This window comes from Halichoeres trimaculatus, unplaced genomic scaffold (genome assembly GCF_033239565.1).
Source record: "Halichoeres trimaculatus isolate MK-OKI-2021-1 unplaced genomic scaffold, fHalTri1.1 fHalTri1_scaffold_20, whole genome shotgun sequence".
NCBI classification, from domain to species: domain Eukaryota; kingdom Metazoa; phylum Chordata; class Actinopteri; order Labriformes; family Labridae; genus Halichoeres; species Halichoeres trimaculatus.
This window is the reverse complement of record NW_027437198.1, coordinates 4,197,417-4,221,408: the sequence shown is the minus strand read 5'-3', so window position 1 is coordinate 4,221,408 and position 23,992 is coordinate 4,197,417. Positions and strand designations below refer to the sequence as shown.

Below are 23,992 nucleotides of genomic sequence, written 5' to 3'. Positions count from 1 at the left end.
CCTGTTCAACAGATACTCAGCTGCCTCGGCGTCAGTATTCAGTCCCAAATCCCTCTGCAGCTTTTCCCACCGGTCGTACATTTCTCCAATATTCAGTCTCTGTTGGCACCTGTATCGCTCATAATTCTTCCTTGCTTCAGCCTTTTCCTTGAAACGTTTTTGTTTTTGTTTTCTTCCCTTCCCTGTGGAGGGTAACAGTAACAGCTTCCCGGTTTCGGTCTTCTCTGGCTCCATGATGCTTCGGTAGCTGTGCAACTAGCTGACGTGAGAGGGGTAGTGGGGAAGGACGAGGTGGGACCATGGGCATGACTGTGCAGAGCAGGGGAGACAGTGGATTCAAATTTTAGACCATAGCTTTAAGACATGATTTAAAAAATGGACTTGGGGGGGGGGGTCCTCTATAATGTGGAAGGGCAGATCGTTTCACAATCAGGGGCAGCACTAGAGAAAGCCCTGTCCCCTCTGAGCATCTTCCTGGACCTTGGTACCTGCAGGAGCAGCTGGTCAGCTGACCTGAGGCACCGAGGGGTGTGAGTGGGGGTCAAGAAGCTCAGAGAAGTAAGGCAGGGCTAGATCATTTAAACATTTCAAATGAAACATAAGGATTTTAAAATCAACTCTGAAAGGCACAGGCAGCCAGTGAAGTGAAGGGCTGATCTACTCTCTTTAAAGTCTACCAGTTCAAAGCTGTCCAGCGGCGTTTTGCAGATTAAGTGTTTTCCTACTGGACATGAATACAGCATTACAAGTTTATTGAGAAAAAATGTTACAAATAAATATTTATTACCACATAAACACACACAAAAGTCCAAAAAAGTGGTACTGTTGAGTGCTGATTGCCAGGTATCGAGCATCGTATCGTTTCAAATGTGAAAGGTACCATCCCTAGCGTCAGCCCATGTACCCAGTAAATCTGTGTTTAGCCTGCTGTAACATTTGCATTCTGGGTATTGTTTTCCTGTGAACACAGTCACCTGCATGAACTCTATTCTGACACAGACTTTGCTCTTCATAAGAAAACTTCAAGCAGCTGATTGCAGAACAGACTTGAATTTCTAGAAGGTCGAGATTCCACTGTGACTGTCTCGTGATATGACACAGCATGTTTTCTTTCCCTGTGAGTCTGGTTCTTCAGCAGCTTTGAACACACATATGCACTGGAAAAAAACTTAGATCTTACGTAAGAATGTGACTGATATGTACTCAGAATATTTCACTGGTCTTCAAATAAGCTGTATTTACCTGAAAAGTCCAGATACAACTTCTTATTTCTAGATTAACCAAGCAAAAAATGCAGATGTTAGACGGAAGCTTTAGCTTAAGTGTTAACTCCTACTTCAAGAATATAAACAAGTTATACGGAAACCAGACAAACATCTGAAAAATAAACAAGTAAAATTTGAGGAATAGTGTAATTTAATAACCAAGGTTTTAACTTCTTATTCCTTGAAACCTGAAAAAGTTTTTAAGAACTTCAGACCTGAGTTTTTGTGAGTCTGAGACATCTGAGAAAACAAAAGACTTTAAAGTCAGAATTCAAAGAACAAAAATAGAAGCCAGACGTCCAATTTTTCTATTTGCAGGCTAGATCTGCTGTTTCTCTAAGTTATTTGGTGGATGTAACTTCTCTCACACAGCTGAAACAGATGATGGTTGTGATATTTAAACATGAATCTGTTTCTTCTCTACAGGCATCTCAGTCCAACGGCGTCTCCAGACCCACGCCTGCTTACCTCGCGTAAGTTTCCCAAAAACAAAAAAATCATAATCTGTTTTTCTCTTCACCTCCACCCCACTCATCGTGTGTCACTGCTGTTTTCACAGGGGAGGGAACCCATTCTCCACAGTCAGGCTACGTCCAACTGTCACCAACGACCGCTCTGCACCGGTCATCTGATCGGCCACTCGCCCCCTCTTCGTCTCCTCGGGATGTGCAGCTCTGCACAGACTCCTCTGTCCAGCAGCCTCTCCTGGTCCATGGAGGAAAAACTGAGAAAAAAATGCCATTTGAATGTGGGATCCCCTTTACTGCTGCAAAGAGACATCTAGAGTATTTCGGGACCGTTTTATCGACAGAACAGATGTTCATATATTTAAGATATATATATTTTCCAAGTCTATTTTTGTCCCTCTGTTTGTGGTGGTGATATTTAAAGACCACTTCTTACCTGCACTTGAGAAAGAAATGAATAAAAATGGTCAAAGAAAATACTGCGATGTATTTAAACCGTTGTTTGTCATTGAAATGACTGTTAGAAATCTTTTCTGTTGCCATAGGACAGTAAAGGAATGTACTGTAGAGGACCTCTGCATTTCACCTCCAGGTCCTTATGACGAAGTTGAATCTCAGTGTTGATACTGACGTGATGTTGGCTGCTGAGAGATACCTGCAAACTGAAAATAGACGCATAAAAAAGGCACACACAAGTGATCTTTATCCTCAAGTCCCTCTTGTGTATATATTTGTACATCAGACGCTTAAATATTGTCCTCTGCCATCTAAAGGACCAGTCTTAGAGTTAGACAATCATGGAGAAGGACTTCTGCCTTAATGACATACCTACTGTAAAAATAAATCATGTACCTGTCGCATTCGTCAAATTGTGCACACAAGATGTTACAGTTGTCTCACCTCTGCATCCTCATTTGTGCTTTAATCATAACACACGGCATTTGAAGACCAAAATGTGTACCCTGGCTTTGGTCTTCAGCCAACATTAAACTCTTAGAATTTGCTGTATGACAAATAAAGATTTATTTCTTCAAGCTGCTGTTTTGTCCACTCTACCCAATATACGCAAAAGTCGCATTTCCACCAGAAGTGGCTACGTTTCAGGAACTAGTTTTCAGGAAACCAAAAGGTTCCTCCAGACTGTTGACACTTCTACTTTAAAAAAAAACAACCTTATAAAGACCAGGGACGTGTAGGTTGTAAGACAGATGTTTTTATTTGGAAGAGTGTTTTCCCTATTTTAAGATGTTTCAACAGCAAACTTCCTGTTCCTGTCACTTGATGTTGGGGGTGGTCCATCAGCTGATTTGTGGAGGTTTGTCCGTCCCATGAAAAGGTCCAGCATGCCCCCTGTTGTCTGGCAGTCTTTGGACAGACCCAGCCCTTTATGAATCAGCTGATGGACAAATCACAGCAACATCCATGAACTCTTCTGAAGTAGACAGTACAGTTTGTAATGACAAGGTAACAAATTGGTCTGGTTACGAAAACTTTCTATCAATGATTCAGAATGTCAATGTCTCCAAATGATCCTTTAAAGACTATGTTCCAACAACATTTCAATGGGAGGGCCCAACAACAACGCTCCATATGCTTCAAATAGGTTCTCCTGATTTCCACAATAGTTGCATCTCCAGTACCAACCCTTCAGCAGCACCTAAGGTGTTTTAAGTATTGGTGATATACCAGCAACTTCATCCGGACTGTGTCCCTGTGGTGGAGACATGGTGATATTATTCCCCCTGATGGGAGTTTCTTTAGTGGCTACCTAGCTTGAAAGCCCCAAGAGCTTTTGCTAGAGTAGAAAGTTCCTCCAAAGGTTCACAGCCCATGGGGAAAGCTCTAGATCAGTGATCGTCAAACTTTTCTCAGTGGTCTACCCCTTGTGAAAAGTTTTTTTTGGTTGGAACATAGAGGTACTTCTAGTGTCTGATTTAGGAAATATCTTTTTTAATAACATTGTTGTTAACCCTGAAAACCGTGACCCTCCAGGCATAACATGACAACTACATCAACCGTAAAATAAAAATAACTAAAGACAAGGAAAGAGTTGTGCACATAGAAATAATTGTCAACTTAAAGTGCTCTCTTTTGCTATCAAAATAACGGGATCTTTGTAAACTCAATAGAAAGATGAACACTTCTTCACAAAAAGACATTCACTTAATTTTGAATAAAGATTTGCTACAAAAAAAAAAAGAATGCCACTGAAGATGCACTGGCTTCATGCTACTGTTGGCTGATTTCTCCCCACAGAAAAATAGGGATGGGAATCGAAAACTGGTTCCTGTTGAGAATCAATAAGAAATGTTTCAACCCATCGATATCGTTAGCCTTTGTGCTTAACGATTTCCTTATCAATTCTTTACCGGCGGGCCTTACGTCGGCTAGTCTGCTGCAGCTATCTTAGCTTAGCAGTTAGATAACGTTTCACAAGAAAACTCTGATTCAGGATTTTCAGCTTGAAGTTTTACTGAAGAGCTGACTTCATAAAGAAATGTACATTACTCTCTCTCAGGAGATTCATATTCAGTACATTCAAAATAGTATAAATCACCTTATTTACCAATATAACTAAATAGCGCAAGCTTGATGCTAACTTATATGGGAAACTGCATTGATATGCTAGCAGTTAGCATACATCAGTATAACCAGCTTCAGAATAGAATTTCAACTTTCATCACAGAAACATATCACATCAACTCTGTAAAAAATCTGAGAATTTCAAATGTCAAAAGCTAACAGGCTAATGAAAGGCTCATGGCTGACTTCATAACTACGGAAAGCTTTCAAACAACTTAAACCATTGCTGTAACCACTTTGAGAAACTAGATGACCTACTTCAATTATTAATATATTACAACACAGTACATAAGGGAATTGATAAAGAATCAGATCGATAAGCAGAATCGCTAAGGGCATTGGTATTGACAAAATCTTATCAATTCCCATCCCTACAGAAAAATCACAGTGCTTTGGGTTGGGTCGCAACTTGTGGATAAATCTCATTGAGCACATTTCTCCAAATTCTGCTGGTTCTTGTTTTGCGTATGTCCCTCTGTGTTTTTAGCAGAATTGCTGCTACCAGACCGCTGTTATTTATGTTATTAACCCGGAATGAGGGAGACTCTTATTTTGGGGAGGGTACAAAGTTATTGAATAACCTACTAGATATAATATTCATTTTATGAACTTAAACTTACATTTGACTCAAACATTGGTTGAATTAATCGTTTTAAAGGGGACATATCATGCTTGTTTCTCCTTTTCACTATGCCAGACTAGGATGCCTGTAAAGCATTTCTGCCCTCAGTACAAGTCATTTAGTTCCTTCATTGCCCCACAATAGCGTTCTCAATATCCTCATTTTAGGCCATTCTGAAGATCTCGTTGAAACGCTCCGTTTCCAGAATGACCTCCATTAACCTTACAACGTCACAGCCCTTTGTGCTCTGATTGGTCAGTTCTATCAGAGGGGCGGAGGGGGTAGAGGCAGGGGGCTGTTTTTGCAGCATGGCAGTATTTACAAAATCACCATATTGGATGGGGCAGACCGAGCGAGTTTGCTGTTTGCCAAAACTTCACCGTAAGGCATTGATAGCACTAATAAAATGGCAGAGTGTAGGATACGTCCTTTTGTATTGGACCCCGAGTCAGACCCGGACGGTTCTGCAGCTCAGGAGGAAGAAAATCCACCTCGACACAGATCATCTCAGGACGCTTCAGTGTGGTGAGTCAAACCGGTACTGTAACATTTATAGTTTATACATGGAAATATAGGCAGACTTCACCAATAAACTATTTTTATAACAGGGCTCCATCCTGCTCCTTCACTTTCTCTGTCTGTTTTATCCATCATGCTGAAAGTGTAGTCTAAAGATCGCCTCTACCGTCAGTTCGTCACTATGTTATTACTGCAGTATTATTGTGGTCCAGGTTCACAGTGCATGTCAGAACGAGCATGCAAATATCACAGTCTCACAAGTATTACGACATCTGCTACAACAACAGTGTTTTGACTGCTAACTTACCATGTAAAGCCGAGCTGCTCAGCAGAGCAGAGTCCCTGCATCCAGCACTCAGTCGGCTCTTGGTGGGTGTATCCCTCGGTGGCGGTTGTGTGACTAACTGACATCACAGAGGAGGAGCTGCTTTATCAGATTACTCCAATAAAAAGAAAGGATCCTCGTGTCGTCACGAAGGTCGAAATCTCGCGGCAAAATGGCAATGACCTATTTTCAGAGGCATCAAATCTCGTTCTAGGATATCAGAAAAAATACAATATCTCACTTTGTGATAATTCAGGGGGTGAAAGGTCTTGTTTTCAAATGTATTATATTATATGTAAGTATTAAATGCATGATATGTCCCCTTTAAAGGAGTTTTGCTTGAGTGTTGTGTGAATACACATTTTTGAAACTTATGTACCCCTTGGAGTGCCCTAGTGTTCCCCCAGGGGGACATGTACTCCCATTTGAGAACAACTGTTCTAGGTTATCAAGATTCAATTTGTGTTTTCCTTTAAGTTTAAAAAGTTCAGTATGTTTTGGTGCATTTGCAGAGGTAATATTCATTCATGACAAGAGAAAAAACAAGAGAAAGTAGCATAAGTAGCATTCTTTTTTAATTACAGTAACTCATATATAAAAAGTAAGAACCTCAATCATAAGAGCGTGCGTAGTGTATTTTCTAAAGCAGGAAGTTTCTTTTTTTAAATCCCTCCCACCCTTTATACCTCTTTTTCTTCTGCCATGGACAGTTATATAACATCTCGCTGGATGGAAGACATATACACAGAGATACTGCTGATACACAGACTGACATTCATGATTTGATTGTCTAGTTAGGAGGAATGGGGCGGGCTGACTTGTCACAGAGTAGAAGGTAAAAATCCAGAGATTTACACACAACAGTGAGAGATTTTTCCAGCTTTTACTCTCAGCATGCTTCCTCGAAGTGATGCTCCACCCGTTAAAGGAGAGGTCTGCGCTTAATGAAAGTCCTCTTAAAATTAGGTAGACGTCCGAGTAAAACGACAGTAATTGAGGTTATGAAGTCGAGGGCGTTTTCAGATTGTACGTACCTGAGGTCTGTGTTGGCCCTGGGAAAGCACAACCCAGCAGAGTTATCATTACACAAATGATCAGTGCAAATATGGCCCCAAGAATTAACATCAACAAAATCAGATGAACTGTTGCGGGCTTTCTGTCTGAGGCAAGTCCATTGTTTCAGCCATGACAGTTCAAAAGATCAGAGATGAACATGTCTGCCTTGTTTTCGAGAGACATGTTGTATCTGTTATTCAACGTAAAACACAGCCAGATAAAGAAAAAAATACAGAAAAGCTAATACATTAGCAATCTATGTGGATGCTGTGATAAGTACAATGAAACTAAGCACAATTTAACTAAAAAAATATGTATAAAGCGTGCCAGCAAAGACAAAAAAATAAAACTGAAATTAGGCATCAAAAACAAACATGAGTCTTGAATATTTCTGGCTCGACGAGACATGAAGGAATCCGCTCAGATCCTTTAAAAACTGAGCTACGTCTACAGAAAGAGTCATGACTGATGGAATCTCCAATGATCAGCATGAAGTGAAGGCACTGACAACACATGGATGTCTATACACACAACAGGATATATCGTCTCAACTAGCAGATGAAAATAGATTTCTACACGTTCCTCTAATAAAGACTCAATCCAAGGTAATTTCTTGATCATTATGCAGTACATAATATAATGGCAACAGCGAAGTGCATCATTAAGGAAACATAAAGTAAAAGACACAAAAACGCTGGATTATGTGTGTATGTGTGTGTGTGTATGCATGGGAGCACAAGCAGGCGCGTGAGCTGCAGTTTGGTCCCTCTAACCGAAGGTGGCGCCACAGTTGGGACACCTTCTCTGGCGCAGTGCAAAGCAGAAGAGGAGGCCCAGGGGGAAGAAGAAGATGGCACACAGGATCCCGAGGCAAGTGAAGTCATCCTCCAGGACACCGACTCTGAAACACACACAGCAGGAAATATTCAATTATTAATGAACTACGAGGGTTTGAAAAACTACAAAAATGGATGCCGAATGGTGACACGAGTTGCAGAACAATACTAGAAATGCATCAAACAAATATGTGGTCCACGCTAAAAGCATAGACTGTAAAAAAAATTGACTTCCGCTTGCTCGGCTCGAAGTGAGGTCTCCACAAAAACTGCTCCCCCTGGTGACTGGCTGCAGTACAGGTTAAAAAATCCAGCTCTCCAGTCATTCCAGATGGGCTGTGGTCAAACTTAATTCATACCCCCCGTAGAAATGTTTCTCACGTCCGATTGTTGTGGTGATTTGAAGATATCATTTAGCTGTCTTGTATTTAAGTCCTCGTTTTTCTGAAAACTTTTGTTTTCATTAGTTATACCACGTTAAAAACGAGGTTTTACATAATGTTTAATGATGATTGACAGCTGCAGTTCTCTTGTATTTTTTTCGAGGATTGTAAAATTTGTTGGGAGGTAGAGTCAAGAAGTGATTAGACTCTCGAAAGAAAATGATAAATGATGGATGATAAATGGCAGAGCCACGCTGTCCACTCTATATACAGTCTATGGCTAAAAGCTTCTTGAGGGGATCAAATGGCATTATACACATAAAGACCTTTTAACACACCATGAAGGGATGAAAAATGACCACAGAGATAAAAAAGCTTCATAGTTTTTAAATGGCTAAGATACTACACTAAACAACAAAAGAGACAATAAAAAGTAACAACTAAAACATAGGGAAAATGTGCAAAATTAAGATGAGAGAAGGGATGCAAAATAACTACGGAGACATGTAATATGATGATCACGTGTTGGTAGAGCTAAGATTAAATATAGAGTAATGTAAACAACAAACACGATAAAAAATAAAAAATAAAAAAGCATTGTCTATCAAAAAAAAAAAAAAAACTACATAAATCTTCAACACTGGGATGCCAAATGGCTGCAGGAGTTGGAAAACGCATACAAGGGTTTAAGATGACCACTAAGCCGTCCCAATCAATCACAGAGACAACAAAAATAAAGACTACAGGACAAAAAAAAAGGAAAAAAAATGAATAATATGAGTCAAACAACTAAAATGGGATGCAAAATGACTGCAAATGCATCATAGTATGGCACAAATAACACCCATAAAGAGCCTAAAACAACTAAAAAAACAGTGGAGAACAACCACTGAGGTGTGAAATTACACAATAAACAGAACAGAACAAAATAATCCCATCACGTGCACACTGTTTTGAAGACGTGACTCTTAACAAAGCATGTTTAATTTGGAAATGAAAGGAGATCAGATCTTCTTTCTCAAAACAACTTATATTTGTTCATAACAACTTTTAACAGGGTACAACGCGTTGAGGTAAGGTATTTATCAACAGTTAGAGCTACGGTGTACAACGTCACAACAAGCAAATGTTGTCAGTTTGTACCATAGTTTAGTTGCTCTTTTGTCCTTTTTCTGTCTGACAGTTAGGTTCCAGTGTCCACCATCACTACAAAATTAATCACAGAAATCCTTTTCAGCAGAGAAAAACACAGATGTCTTTTCTTACTGCTAAACTTAATCAACCAGCGTGGTGTTGTCATAGAGATTTTGATGAGGCATAAATAAGGGGCATTTTAAGTTGACAACTGTCTTCAGAACTGCCTTGATCCTTCATGGCATAGATTCAACAAGGTACTGGAAACATTCCTCAGAGAGTTTGCTCCACATTGACATGATAGCATCACAGTTGCTGCAGATTTGTCGGCTGAACATCCATGATGAGAATCTCCTGTTCCACCACATCCCAAAGGTGCTCTATTGGATTGAGATCTGGGGACTGTGGAGGCCATTAGAGTACAGGGAACTCATTGTCATGTTGAAGAAAGCAGTCTGAGATGATTCCAGCTTTATGACATGGAGCGTTATCCTGCTGGAAGTAGCCATCAGAAGATGGGTACACTGTGCTCATAAAGGGATGGACATGGTCAGCAACAATACTCAGGTAGGCTGTGGACTTCAAACCATGCTCAGTTGGTACTAAGGGGCCCAAAGTGAGCCAAGAAAATATCCCCCACACCATTACACCACCAGCAGCAGCCTGAACGTTGATACAAGGCAGGATGGATCCATGCTTTCATGTTGTTGACGCCAAATTCTGACCCTACCATCAGAATGTGGAGCATCAGAATGTGGAGCATCAGACCAGGCAGCGTTTTTCCAATCTTCTATTGTCCAGTTTTGGTGTTGCTGTGTGAATTGTAGCCTCAGTTTCCTGTTCTTAGCTGACAGGAGGGTCACCCAGTGTGGTCTTCTACTGCTGTAGCCCATCTGCCTCAAGGTTGGACGTGTTGTGCGCAGGGGCGTATTTAGTGGTTTGGGGGCCCAAGGCAAACCCAGTCAATGGGGCCCTCCATGTCCTTGTAACTCCTCTTCCTCAGAGCTAGACTGGCCTTCCCTGGGTCCACTGTCTCTTTCCCAGAATCAGGGCATGAGACAGTGCTAATCTTGTACATGGTAACTTAACGCAACTAAATGCACTTCCTCAAGTTCTGTACTTTAGTTTGATTTTGAAAAAAGTGAATAAATAATTTATTCCACTTTGTCCTGGATTTGAAATCTTTTATGGTCTATTGACAGCTTATTTGTCCCACAGAAAATATGTAAATATCAAGCACAACATAAAACTGGAAAAAAAAATCTACTGAAAGAGGTGATATTTACAGTTACCATACTTTTTGGTACTATTATTTTAAAGTTAATGTATTTTTATTTGACCCCCTGTCCAATGAGTTATGTATCCAAAAAACAGATTTTGTACAATAATGTTTATCACCAACTCAAAAAGTTTGATTTTGAGAAAATTATCCTGTTTCCTGGGTTAGATAAAGTCCTTAAAATCCTAAAAGTCTTATATGTTTATCTCAGATCTCAGAGCAACATTGTTTTTATTTCTGACTTGGTTGAAAATAAGAAAAAAATGGGAAAAAAAGAGTTTTTTACCACTTTCTTCCTGAATCAAATTTTCAGATGTGTTGTAACATGGAACAGCCCATTAAATAAGAAGGGAGGGGGAGTACCCATAACGATCATAAAAGACTAAGCGTTTTGATGTATTTTGAAGCATGTGAAGTAAGATTTAGAAAAAAGAAATGCTTTTAATTGAAGAGAACTTCATAAATCAGTTTTTAAGAGATGCTTTGGGGGCCCCTGGGAATCTTGGGGCCCCAAGCAACTGCCTGTGTTTGCCTAATTGTACCTACGCCCCTGGTTGTGCGTTCAGAGATGCTCTTCTGCAGACCTCTATTGTAACCAGTGGTTATTTGAGTTACTGTTGCCTTTCTATCAGCTCCAACCAGTCTGTCCATTCTCCTCTGACCTCTGGCATCAACAAGGCATTTTGGCCCACAGAACTGCTGCTCACTGGATATTTTCTCTTTTTGGGACCATTCTCTGTAAACCCTAGAGATGGTTGAGGGTTAAAATCCCAGTCGACTCAGACCAGCCCATCTAGCACCAACAACCATGCCATGTTCAAAGCCACTTAAATCAACTTTCCTCCCCATTCTGATGCTCTCTTTGAGCTACAGCAGATCGTCTTGACCATGTCTACTTGCCTAAATGCACTGAGTTGCTGCCATGTGATTGGCTGATTAGAAATTTGCGTTAAGGAGCAGTTGGATAGGTGTACCAAATAAAGTGGCCGGTGAGTGTATATCAGTGCTGATCACCTCATTTCAAAGTGTGGATTAGGATCAGCAATATATCAAGAAGAGAGACTTTTTCAAGATCACTTGGAAACTCCTCACAGCCTCTCTAAGGAAAGTTTAATGAATGTCATTAATTCTACGTACAGGAGGGTTAGTGGACCTTTGAGTGTCCAGGGACCTGTTGTCTCTCTGTTGTTGAGCTGAAGTTAGCAAACAGAGAACAGATAGTTTTACATTACACTAAAGTTACGGATGAACAGTGTGACTGTTAATGGTTTACTTCAGCTCAAATGTTTAAAAACGAGTCGACACAGTTTCTCTGATTTTCTCAAACACTTACGTAAGACGCTGCTTCAATCAGACCAACAATCAAACTTGTCTGGATGTTTCCTGCAGGTCACATGTGATTACAATAGATTATATAAACAACTGTTTACTGTATTTTTATCTGGGATCTCTTTTTGTTATCTCCAATCTGAGCCATGTTCTGATATTAAACAGAGAAACCATCGAGTGAACATTACCTGGTTTGAGTCTGACTTAAAACTTTGATTGAAAGAGATGAAAAGCTGAATTGAAACAGGTTTTCTCTCTTTAAAAAATCAGTCTAATCACTTCCAAAACATGAAGCAAAATGTCTCATATTCTGTCTCAGGTCAGCTTGAGTCCAGCGTCACGGTAAACAAAGTGCTAACCGTGGTCTCATGACTGCAGCACAGAGAGCAGTGCAGCCAGTAAATCTGCTGGAGGCCCTGGGAAAGAATTAACACATGCACCGAATCAACCCAGATCCTATAGAGAAGAGAAATGAAAAGCTACTTTACTACGCTCACACTGCTAATGCTCTTAACATGACATAGCTGTGGATTGAGAACAATTAGAATTTTCAATAAATGAAAATAATCACAGATAATATACGATTCTGATGCAGTGATGAACAGGGTTAAACCTTATTAACATCATTCGAGCCTCTTAAGGAGGACTTGGTTGAACAGAATTGGAGGCATTAGGGTGTGACCAGTCAACCACAACAATCTGCCGTGTCATAGCTATTTGGATTAGCACAACTTGTTTGTACACTTGTGCCAGGAACTGTGGCTCTAATTTACAGGGGAAACATACCCATGACGTGAAACCTGGCTGAAACTGTTCCAGCTGCTTTCAACACTTCTAAAAGTTTGCAACGTACGAGTACAATGAACTCAATTAACCTGAACGCACCATCACACCCATACATATCAGTGATGGTGATAGCATTTTATATAATAAGTCCCCAAGACCCGCTCAAATGTTTTCTTCCTAAGAGAGTTAAGCATTTAAAAACTGAAATTTTAACCAGTGTTTTGTCTTATTTTAAAGGATAAGTTCGGTTTATACAGCTTTTACATTGTTTATAGAATGAAGTAGAACAACATACTCACCCAGAAGGTTTTCCTGATCCAAGCAGTGCCTAAAACTGCATTAATCGTCCAAAAACTCATGTTTTTCACCAATATTCCATCATGGTCCACTCCAGGTTAGTCCTCTGCTGCAGCCTGTGTCACTCCAGACAGCGCTGTGTGGCTGTACTGACCTCTGAACTGACAAAGATTTTATTTACGTTTACCCCTCCGCACATGCACAGTACTCTCTGGAGAGCTGACTCCACTTCCTCCTTTCTTTGAGGGGCAAACGTAAATAAAGTCTTCGTCAGTTCAGAGGTCAGTACAGCCACACAGCGCTGTCTGGAGTGACACAGACTGCAGCAGAGGACTAACCTAGAGCGGACCATGATGGAATATTGGTGAAAAACATGAGTTTTTGGACAATTGATGCAGTATTAGGAGCAGCGCAGTCTATGCCCCGATGGATCCCATTATACGGACGTCCACTGCCGGATTTTGGATCTAAATATCTTCAGAAGCACTGCTTGGATCAGGAAAACCTTCTGGGTGAGTATTTTGTTCTAGTTCATTCTATAAACAATGTAAAAGCTGTATAAACCAAACTTATCCTTTAAGTAAACATTGTCTTGTTATACTTGATTTAAGCCACATTCAACTCATCAGTTCAGAAAAAATTGTCTTATTTCAAGTTATTAAATGACAAAATTTAGGTCTTAACTGCTTGTAACAGAATAAAAAATCTTCCAGTGGAACAAGAAAAATTAGCTCAGACATTTACCTAAAATTCAAATAATGTTTTGATTCAAGTAACTTTTCTATTTTTCCATTGGCAGATTTCTGTACTTGTTACAAGCGATTCAGACCTTGTCTTTAAATGACTTGAAATAAGACAAATCTGGACTGATCAGTTGAAAGTGGCTTGTATCTAGTATATATTTCAGTTTTTTCTAGGGTTTATGATTAGCTTTGTTCAAAACTGACCTGAAATTAAAAGAAAATGTAAAGATGAACTACAGTCTACATCAGGTTGTTAGCACATCAGTTACCCTCAGTTCATTTGACTGACTTCCCTTCTCTTTCTTAACTTTAGAGGCAAAAATGGATTATTTCAGGAAGTTAGCAAACTGAGTGGTGGCTAAAAAAGTAGAGTTCCCCTGTTTGAAAGCAGAGACTTCAAGATTCACAAAGACATCAATCAGAAGAGTATAGGGCTGCAACGATTAGTCGATATAATCAACTCGTTGACTTTAAATAATTCACCGACACAAATTGAAATAGCCGACGCGTCTAATTTTTTTGTATTGTTTTTGTCATACCATGAAATCAAACACCAGGGAGTAATGCTCATGTGTAACTTCAGTTCACTGCATGAGTCACCACGTTAACAGATACTTTAGTGGGAAAAGATCACTAAGTTCATACATAAAGAATATACAGCACTGGGCGCTGACAGAGGCTCTGCATCTCTGGCTTGGACAGCCTGACAGTTCCCGGTGTTTGGGGCCTGATAACGTGATGTGGAGAGTCTCCTTCACTCTCAGTTTCAAACAGTTTTTCAGGATCTGAGTCACAAACTAGTGTCAAAACTCCCCTTACTTGTTAAAAGAGAGGACATTTGTCCGATGGAGCTCTCACTCTCAAGCTCACACTGCACTGGCAACACTCAGCGGGGAAGAGGAGGGGCGGAGTGCGCTTTAGCGAAGTGGAAGTAGCGCGTGTAGAAGGTCACTAATAAGCGGTCTGTCCAACCAACAGTGCGAAGACAACTTAATTTCCTTGTTACCTGCTTAATTCAGTTTGAGATTTATTTTGTTTTTGTTTTTTCTGTATTGTACTTGTATTTTTATGTCATCATGAATGAAATAAAGACAAACAAACAAACATGACACAGAGCTGACCAAACGCAGTGAAAATGCAACACACAGGTTAAATTTTAAAACTCTGCACATTTTAAAGGCCAAATTAGGTTAAAACACAAAATAACCAACAGATTAGTCACTATTAAAAATAATCATTAGATGCAGCCCTAGAAGAGTATTTGTTTAAAGAGTAAAAGTTTCAAAGAAATTATGACCCTCTGCGGCGCAACTGTTAGCGCTGCAACCTCGCAGCAAGAAGGTCACCAGTTCAATCCCCAGCTTGGCCAGTGGGCCTTTATGTGTAGAGTTCGCATGTTCTCCCCGTGCATGCCTGGGTTCTCTCCGGGCTTCCTCCCGCAGTCCAAAAACATGCTCATCTGGTTAACTAGACACTCTAAATTGTCCATAGGTGTGCATGTGCATGTGCATGGTTGTCTGTCTATGTGTCAATCCTGTGACTGACTGGCAACTAGTCCAGGGTGTACCCCGCCTTTCGCCCAACTGTCCACTTGTGTATCAACATGTCGAATGCCTCTTGTCATTTTTATGCAGATGATATAATTTACTGTTGCTCCACTTCAATGATCCGGGCTTTTGAGTATCTGCAGTTTCATTTTAATGTGGTTCAATCTCAAACTCTCTTTCAGAGCTCACATCGCCAACCCTGTCAGTAAGCTTAGGGTGAAAGTCGGCTTCTTCTACAGAAATAAATCCTGCTTCTCCCTCAAAGCAGGAACATTTCTCTTATCTACAGTTTCTCTACCATTGCTTGATTTTGGTGATGTTCTGTTCATGTCGGCTCCAGCCAAATGTTTGCCGTCCTTGAGTGTTGATAATCATTGTGCTCTGAGGTTTGTTACCGGTTGTAGTCGCCTCACTCATCCCTGTGAGCTCTACACTACGCCTTCTCTGAGTGTTCACAGGTACGCTCGCTGGCAGACTCTAATTGACGAGGCTCTTCTGGGCTTGGTTCCTTCATACCTATGTACTCGTCTTCAAAGAACTCAAAGCCTTTATGCCTTGCACTCTGAAGACCACATTTGTTAGATTGTTCCTCTGTCAGGACACAAATGGGGAAAAAAGTGTACAGCTTTGCTGACTCCTCTGCATGGAATGCTCTACAGAGGGATCTTAAGGTCTTTGAGTCTGTTTTCTAATCTGAAATTGATGCACGTTTAAAGGAAATCTGATCCCATGTTATGTAAATCATGTTTGCACACTCATGCTGAAAATTTCATCCATCATTATTGGTTTTTTTGGCATCTGCCCAGCTCATTTCCAGGGTAGTTTGACTATTCAGACACACCGTAGGCTACTTGCAATGTCACAACTTCACATTTCCTAATAGATTTTTTGCTTGATCACCGATTGATGATCCCATTTTACTTGTATTGCTATTTTTCGCAATTAATAGAAACACAAACACATCAAATTCTTTGTGTGACTTTTATGGGATTACGGATCAAAAAAAAAAAAAAAACAGACTCTTCTGCAAAGACTTAAAATCTGTCTGAACTCATTTCTCTTGTAGCCCTTTGTTCCCTGTTTAATGACAAGAGACAAGACTATGAACCAGTGCCTGTGTTCATGAACTTGTATTGTGATTCACACTTTATTTTTATTTCATTTATAATTTCCTTCTGAAGTATTGTTAGTTTGAAATTAGTCTGGTAATATAAATATACTGATTTACTTACTATGGGTGTGCTGCTGACCTCTTATCTATCTTATCTTGGCGAGGCCACCCTTGTAAAAGAGATCTAGATCTCACTGGGTTTTTCCATCTGGTTAAATAAAGGTTAAATTAAATAATTAAAAATTTAGCAAGAATCTTTATTTATACCTCACATTGTTAGTTTGTCAGTGTTGGGCTACCATAAATAAATGGCAGTGCAAAATGACCTACATTAGATGAGATCATCTATTTCCTCTTTAGATAAATATTGCTTATTATAGGGTGCAAAGTCTCAATACTTTTTTATTGCAGGTAGATTATACAGATCCCCATAAAGACGTGCACTAGCCCTTTAAATACCTGGGTTGGATTTATAATGTATGTCAGTAATCGTTTAACCAGCTAAAGAGAGAAACCGTTTGTTTTTATGTCCTGTCCCCACCTTTGGCCTCTGTCACATGTTTGAGGCTGAAATCATCTGACCGACAGATTGTTGACTCAACCTGAAATGAAACTTCTCCATAAAAACTGAAAGTCATGTCTGATTTTTTTTTTCTAAAAGCATCACAGGAACAATGACTCGGCACACACAGACGGTGAAAGTGCATCAGCGTGAGCAAAGACTTGCAGGCAGGCAGGCAGGAGCTGACAGTTTTAGTCACAGAAGAAAGCGTGCTCAGAAAGCAGCTTTAGTCACAGCGAGCATGAGACTCACATAGAACCAACCACATGCTGTGAGAGGGAACTCGCGGTCACTGAGTGGTCTGATGTGCATTAGTAACCACCACCAGTATCGGTGCTTTACTGTCACAATCCAGCACACTTAGACATCGTTCAGCTCTCTATCATCCACTAGACCAAGGGTCTGAAGCCTGCAGCTCTGTAGCCTCATGCAGCTCTTTGACTTCTTTGCAGTCGCTCCTTGTAGCTTTAAAAATATATTATTGAAATATTTTTTTCCAACTGAGGGTATTGATGATTAAAGATACCGACACTAAATAAAATCATAATAAATATGCATTACATCTGTCAATAAAGCCTGCCACTGCTCTACTTCACCTCCAACAACATCAACAGCCCACCAACTTTCCATGCACCTGTGGCTAACCTCAAGTTTTACAGCCCTGGGAAGAAAACTAAATCTACAAAAAAACAAAAAAAACAAATCTGTAAGAAAATACAGATTTGAATTCTGTGAATTGATCCATTTAACTGCCAACATGGAACACTAATATACATCCTTGATATGTGACAAGACATTATCAAACAATAAAAATGATGAGTTAAGTGATGCTACCCAAGTCAAGTATTCTTTCAAAAGTTTTGAAATGTTTGCTAATTTATTATGTTTCTTTTTTTTCTTTTAAAACTGTTTAAAATTTGTGCTTTTTGTAGAATTTCCAAATCGTTTTTATATTTTGCATCTTTTTTTTGCAAAATTTGTTGCAATTTTTGCTAGGGATTGGGCGAGTACCAATACCAGGTATCGATATCGGGCTGATACCAGCCTTTTTTCAAAGTATCGGTACTCATGAAGGCTGCAGATACTCAAAGCAAATACTTAACACCACGGCAAATGTGCACCATGTCCTGTAAAGACAACATGAACGAACCAAGGAGGGTTAACAGTTAAACTTATTTATTTATTTCACATATCAGTTTATTAAAAAAAAATACTTAAAATCTGACAGTTGTTAGTTTTATTTGGCACTTTTAATATTACTTTTTCATATTTTTTTTCCAATCGTAAACTCAGAGAGAGTTTTATGTGTTTTATTTTGGACTTATTTGCAGAGTGACAGTGCTGTCTTTGATCAAAATGATTTGTTACTGTGAATTTTTAATTTTATGAATCAAAAACTCTAGCAGTATCGGTACTCGGTATAGGTGAGTACTCAAGAGGGAGAACTGGTACTAGTATCGGTCTGAAAAAAAGTGGTATCGAACATCCTTAATTTTTGCAAACTTTAAATTTAAAAAAAAGAAATTTTTGCAAATTTATGAAAATTTTGTGAGATCTCAAAATTTTAAAAAATAAGGAATGTCAAAAATTTTAGACATTTCTGCAAATTTATTAAAATAAAAAAAGAAACTTACTCATCACACATACAATTACATAAATTCAAAAATCTTGTTATTTAGATGATTATTCAATAGATTTTCACTGCATTAAGTACATTTTGTGGCTCTGTAATGACTTCAATCCAGCTGGGCTGACGCAAAATGGCTCCTTTGGAAGTACAGGTTGCACCCCTGCACTTGAATATGCATCCATTTAGGCGTGTGTGTGTGTGTGAGTCCTCACCTGCAGGCAGGGCAGCCTCCTACCACCACTACAGAGGGCTGGATGATGGTGTAGGTCCCAGGATAGGGCTGCTGGGATACAGCAGGGCCCATCTGGGCTGAAGGGTACCCTGTGAGGCAGACAGAAAAAAAAAATTTATTAATCAACAAATCTCAAAAAATAATAAATGACAACAAAGCTCTTTTTTCTTATTTCACACACTTACACCTTTACAAGATTACCGTGGATTTTTAACTTAACCTGCAGTGATTACAGCCGCTCAGTGAGTTTATTACACACTATTTCACATTGCTGCTTTTTGCACAATTACATCTAAACTAATCTAGAATTTAACATGCCATGTTAGATTTATTCAATGGTTATTAATATGATTATGACTCTGCACACACTGCAGTGAAACACATGGACAGATTGGAGGCAAAAACAGCTCCACAGGTCCAAAGTCAAAGTTAAAAAGAGCGCCAGTTCAGTATGAAGTCAAAGGAAATCGATCCACTTGTGGGAAAACTGCGTTTGAACAAGCAGGTCACGTTACAGAGAGGGAATACGCTTTGTGTGCTCAGCTGACACAAAAATGATACAGCTTGTTATGTGTAAGAAACAGTAACTGCTGTAAAAAGTGTTTTTAACTTTAGTTGAATCTTCAGATTACTATAAATAAAAGCTGAGAAAGAATTTCAAAGAACAGGTTGTGATGAATGTGTGAGGTGTGTCACTGTCACTGTGAATGTTTTTGAAAGATTTGAGGATTCACTTTCTCACTTCCCATACACTGTCACGTCTGAGCTTATTGATTTTTACTGCTTGTGTAACCATTAAACTCTGACAACCACTCTTCAATTCTCAGAAATGTTTACTGAAACACTTTGTGTGATAAGGATCCCTGCATGTGGGAAGCTAACAACACTGTGGAATGTAAATGTTAGAATAAGTATCCTCTTCAGCAGAAACTTCAATCTACAGTGGAAAGAAAAACATGCTGTTTCACAAAAAGGAAATAACTTCAGTCACAGGAAATGAGACTTCATGTCAGGAAAGCTTAACTTCCTTGCTGCCATTCCTCTCTGAAGCCCTTGTAAAGTTAATGATAGAAGCTTCCTTAACAAAAAGCAGACACATACCATACAAAGCTAAGTTAGCACATTTTTTCTCTCTAAATGTTGCTGCAAAGCTTCCTGTACAGGTCATATAAAGTCAATGTCAACCAGGGCTGTGCAAGTCTGAAGTGATCACAGTAAATGAGAATAAATGTTTTATGTATTACAAGCAATTCTGTTTTTCTCAGAATATGTATATTTCATATGTTGGCTGGAGGCCTAAGTATAAGGCTCATGTTTTGACAGCATACTGATGCAATTAGATGATGCTAAACTAGCTCCTAACTACACTTAGATTAATAAGTGTCACTATGATGATGAAAAGCCTTTGGGGGAAATTTGATTTCAGGTGGAACATGTTGTAGATGCAGGTGTTGTATATTAGTATGGTGGTCTTGAAGTTCAGCTAAAAAAAAAACGACAAAAAACAAACAAACAAGAAAGAATTACATAAAATGGGGAAATATTTCAAATAAAGGTATCTGAGAAATAAACAAATTGAAATACAAAAAAAAAATCATGATGCACAAACACCAAATGAAAGAAAAATGTAGGGCAAAAAAACGTTTTACAAAATGCATTAAGTAAATATTTATGAAAGAGTCCATTTGGATCCCAAAACACACAAAAAAAAATTAACAATAAAGAATAAAAGTTTCAGAGTTTTGTTAATTTTTCTGCTTCATAAAATGACTTTTGAGAATTTAACAAAATTTACTTGTTATTAGTGAAACGTTTTTGGTGTTAAGTTAAATGTTCTTTAGTACGTTTCTTCAAATATTTTAAAATTTCTTAATTTTTCGTGTGTTATTCATTTATTTATTTATTTATTCATTCATTCATTTATTTTTTTATTTTTCTATTTTTTTCATTAAAACGAGCCAGACTTTAATTGCGTCAGAGAAATTAGATTCATGAAACATTCCTTTGAATTTTTTTAGGGTAAATGTTTTTTTTTTATGTTGCCCTAAATGTTTGTGTAATTGACCTTCATGACAACCATTAAGAACAAACACTGGAACAGTGTGTTTTAGCTGATATGCACTCTTTATTCTGTCTTGCCTACTTTAAGCATTTATTTTCATCGCCATATCAATAAACAAAGTATTCAAACATAGCTTATTTATTACATGTTGCAGACCAAACATATTTATATTTAAATATTTAATTTTAAACACTTGAGCTTTAAGGTTTAAGAGCCATGTTTTTTTTAAAAGCAACTCATACTATTTAAGAATGTGCATGTTATCTCATTTATGCAAAATCTGCTCGATATCAGTAACTTACATCTCTGTTGCCTTTACCGCGCATGCGCGACACTAGAGCAACCTTTAAACGAAACTAATGTCTCGTGTGTAGAATTAAAAATGTACTGCCAGACTGCGAGGCTCAAATAAGCCCCGAATTAGGTCAATGTTCCCGTCTGCAAAAAAAGCAAGCTTCAATGTTTCTCTAAAACGAAGGCGGAAGTGGGTACAGTGAGTCCTCCTTATCTCAAGGAAAACGTGGGACCCTGTACGGTGTGGATCAGTGCAGCACAAACTGGGATACTTGCCTTGTCCATCGGGGTACGGATACGGTGGCGGGGCCGGAGGGGGGATGGCCCCGTAGTTGTGCTGCTGTGGGCCATACTCGTAAGCCCCGGGGACGGCGTTGTAGGCGGGAGGTCTGTCCTGAAGAAGAGGTTTGCTGTCCACCATCTCACCCGACGTTACACTGCGTCCTCAAGTTGTGTCGTTCTGTCCTCAACTTAATCAACTCTCAAACAGAAAGACTCAGAGCTCAACTCCGGCTGTTTGCCTTCTGTCGGCCAAAGAGCCGTGATTGAGACGCGGAGGCGACAAAAACAAAGAAAACAAAGAAAAGATGCTGCGCAAAAATGAAACTTCGTCCCTCTCCATGCGCCAACTTTGTCCCCGTCGGCGCAACACCTCGAATATTTCACAAAACGTCCACTTAAAAAACAGGAATGGCCCGAATCAGTCTGGTAATGGTTAACTTAACTCCATGTTCCTTCTTGAAGTTGGTCCTTTGGCACAAAAACAGCAGTGATCTGTCATCGCAGCGCCTTCTAACTCAGCTGGAAGTCAGAAAGGCTTTTCCTTTCTGTCTGGATTGTCACAAGAGAAGAATCATGTGATGCGCTGCTGTAGCGCCTCTGCGCAGCGAAAGGCTTCTTAAAGCGACAGATCATGAAAACAAAAGGCTGGAGTGCGTCACGCAGCGCACTGCAGAGACACAGCAAACAGCTTCTTTTCCTTCAGCACATCATAAAAAGCCTCCAGTGCAGACCGATTTAATGCATGATGCAGTTGTAGTTTACCTTACATAATATGATTTGTTCCCTGCCCCAGAACTGAACAGACCCCATCATGTGAAGCCAAACTTGTTGTCCATGACTTACATAATATTTGTCCTGATTATGAGTGGGTTCCCCTCAGTGTTGCATAATATTAGGCCCACAGCCTCACATACAATCAGAGGATGAGGCTGCAGGTTTGGGATTGGTGATAAGGTATGAACAAAACCTCATTACTGTCAGGTTTTATTCCGACTGGTTTAGAGCTTTAGAGACTTTACTTCAGCATCTGCAGATCCTCTCAATCACAGAGGCCATGGTGCAACAAGAGATTACATGAATATTATATTTGGCTGATCCAAGTTAGGACAATGGCTATGACAATAATGAAAAGTGGAGCAACCTAAATCAGCACAATTTACCCCAAAACAGATTCCGATTGTCCTTAATTCAAAATTTGATGTTTAAAAACTCCATGTTTTATTTTATTTTATTTCATTTTGACATGCATTATTTTGAATTTTAATAAATATTTTTATCAGCATAAAAAATAGATATTCAGATAGAGTATCAATTCAAGTATTGTAAAATAACAATTTAGTCTGGACCAAGATCACAACAGATCAATGTAAAAGTAAATGTTAATGTTCTTTATTTATATAGCCCTTTACAACAACCCTTTCGTTGAACCAAAGTGCTTTACAATAGTTGGAAGAAAGCAATAAATAAAACAATTAAAAACAAATAGAAGCAATAACAGCAATAAAAACAATAAAAGCAATTAAAATAAACGCAATAAGAGCAATAAAATACAGTAAAAAAAAGAAAATTCAAAAAAATAAAAAAAAAATAAAAACAGACTAAAAGTAAAAGTGTCACCATACTACTGGGTATTAAAAGCCGTACTAAATAAATATGTCTTCAGTCTGGATTTGAAAAATCAAGTTCCAGAATGCCCCAACAACAACACAACAACAAAGTCAGCTGTTAAAAAGCAGATGTTGTAATTGCATGGTTATTGGTTGTTCAACATGGATCAGGGGTTGTTGCAACATCTGTCAGAAAAAAAAGAAAGAAAGGCAAAGAAACTTTTTTTTCCATAATACATTTTGTCAGAATCAAGGCCTCCCTGAACTATTTGTTAAGACCATAGACTGTATAAAAGGTTAAGACGTTAATGGTGCTCACCAAATTATCTCCATTTACAACAGGAGACTGAGAAAACAGACAATTTCCAAAAAGCAAAATCATGTTTTATAACACAATGTCTGCATTTCATTGCGTTTTTTAGATCAAAAAAATAAACATCACCCTGTCAGAGTCATGATGAAACATTATATGATGCAATGCTTCGCTGCTGTCTCTGACACAGGTAACCACTTATGATAGATTCAGTCATAGGTTAAGACACCACATCGTCACCATGCCCCATGAGTTTTTCTAGACCAGGGGTCTTAAACCTGTGGCTCTGGAGCTTCATACAGCACTTTGACTCCTTTGCAGTGACTCTTTGTAGCTTTAAAAGAAATCTGCTTTTTCTTACACTTAGTTTTAATGATTGATGATTGACACTATAAATAAAATCATGATTTAACATTTTGATGAACTAAATATGCATCACATCTGTCAATAAAGCCTGAGACCTTTCCACTTCACCTCCTACATCAACAGCCCACCAACCCCCCTTGTGGCTGTGGCTAACCTCAAGTTTCTCACCCCTGGTTACATGGCTAAACTTACAAATAGACAAATCTGGAAGAAAAAAAGAGATTTTTTTATTATATTGGGTTTATTTATTTACCTGCCAATGTGCCGGCTTGGTTTACATCAATGATAAGTGGCAAGATATTAGCAAACAACAAAAATCATGAGTTGAGCGACATTTTCAACACATGTTGTCAAATTCAAAT

General features: G+C 38.9%; 2 protein-coding genes across 2 annotated transcripts in view; one reads left to right on the top strand and one right to left on the bottom strand.

Moving 5' to 3' along the window:
• The window catches only part of baiap2l1b (BAR/IMD domain containing adaptor protein 2 like 1b), a 73,265-nt gene extending 70,499 nt beyond the window's left edge, over nucleotides 1-2,766 (top strand). Inside the window, exons 13-14 of the mRNA XM_074695737.1 lie at nucleotides 1,692-1,738; nucleotides 1,825-2,766. Coding sequence (XP_074551838.1) covers nucleotides 1,692-1,738; nucleotides 1,825-1,897 — 120 coding nt within the window. The 3' untranslated portion in view covers nucleotides 1,898-2,766. The remainder of the gene's footprint in view (nucleotides 1-1,691; nucleotides 1,739-1,824) is intronic.
• Nucleotides 2,767-6,339: 3,573 nt separating this feature from the next.
• Nucleotides 6,340-21,952, bottom strand: bri3 (brain protein I3). The gene is made up of 3 exons (XM_074696263.1): nucleotides 21,339-21,952; nucleotides 18,687-18,795; nucleotides 6,340-7,738 (listed from the first exon to the last, which is right to left on the bottom strand). Exons 1-3 carry the CDS (start codon nucleotides 21,481-21,483, stop codon nucleotides 7,606-7,608), a joined length of 387 nt encoding a protein of 128 aa, XP_074552364.1. The 5' UTR covers nucleotides 21,484-21,952; the 3' UTR covers nucleotides 6,340-7,605.
• Between the last annotated feature and the right edge of the window lie 2,040 nt (nucleotides 21,953-23,992).

Coding starts and splice junctions, on each gene's coding strand:
- bri3 (XM_074696263.1), bottom strand. CDS start 21,483: ATGGTGGACAGCAAACCTCTTCTTCAGGACAGACCTCCCGCCTACAAC. Junction 18,796..21,338: donor TCCGTACCCCGATGGACAAG/GCAAGTATCCCA, acceptor TCTGCCTCACAG/GGTACCCTTCAGCCCAGATG. Junction 7,739..18,686: donor GGAGGCTGCCCTGCCTGCAG/GTGAGGACTCAC, acceptor TGTGTGTTTCAG/AGTCGGTGTCCTGGAGGATG.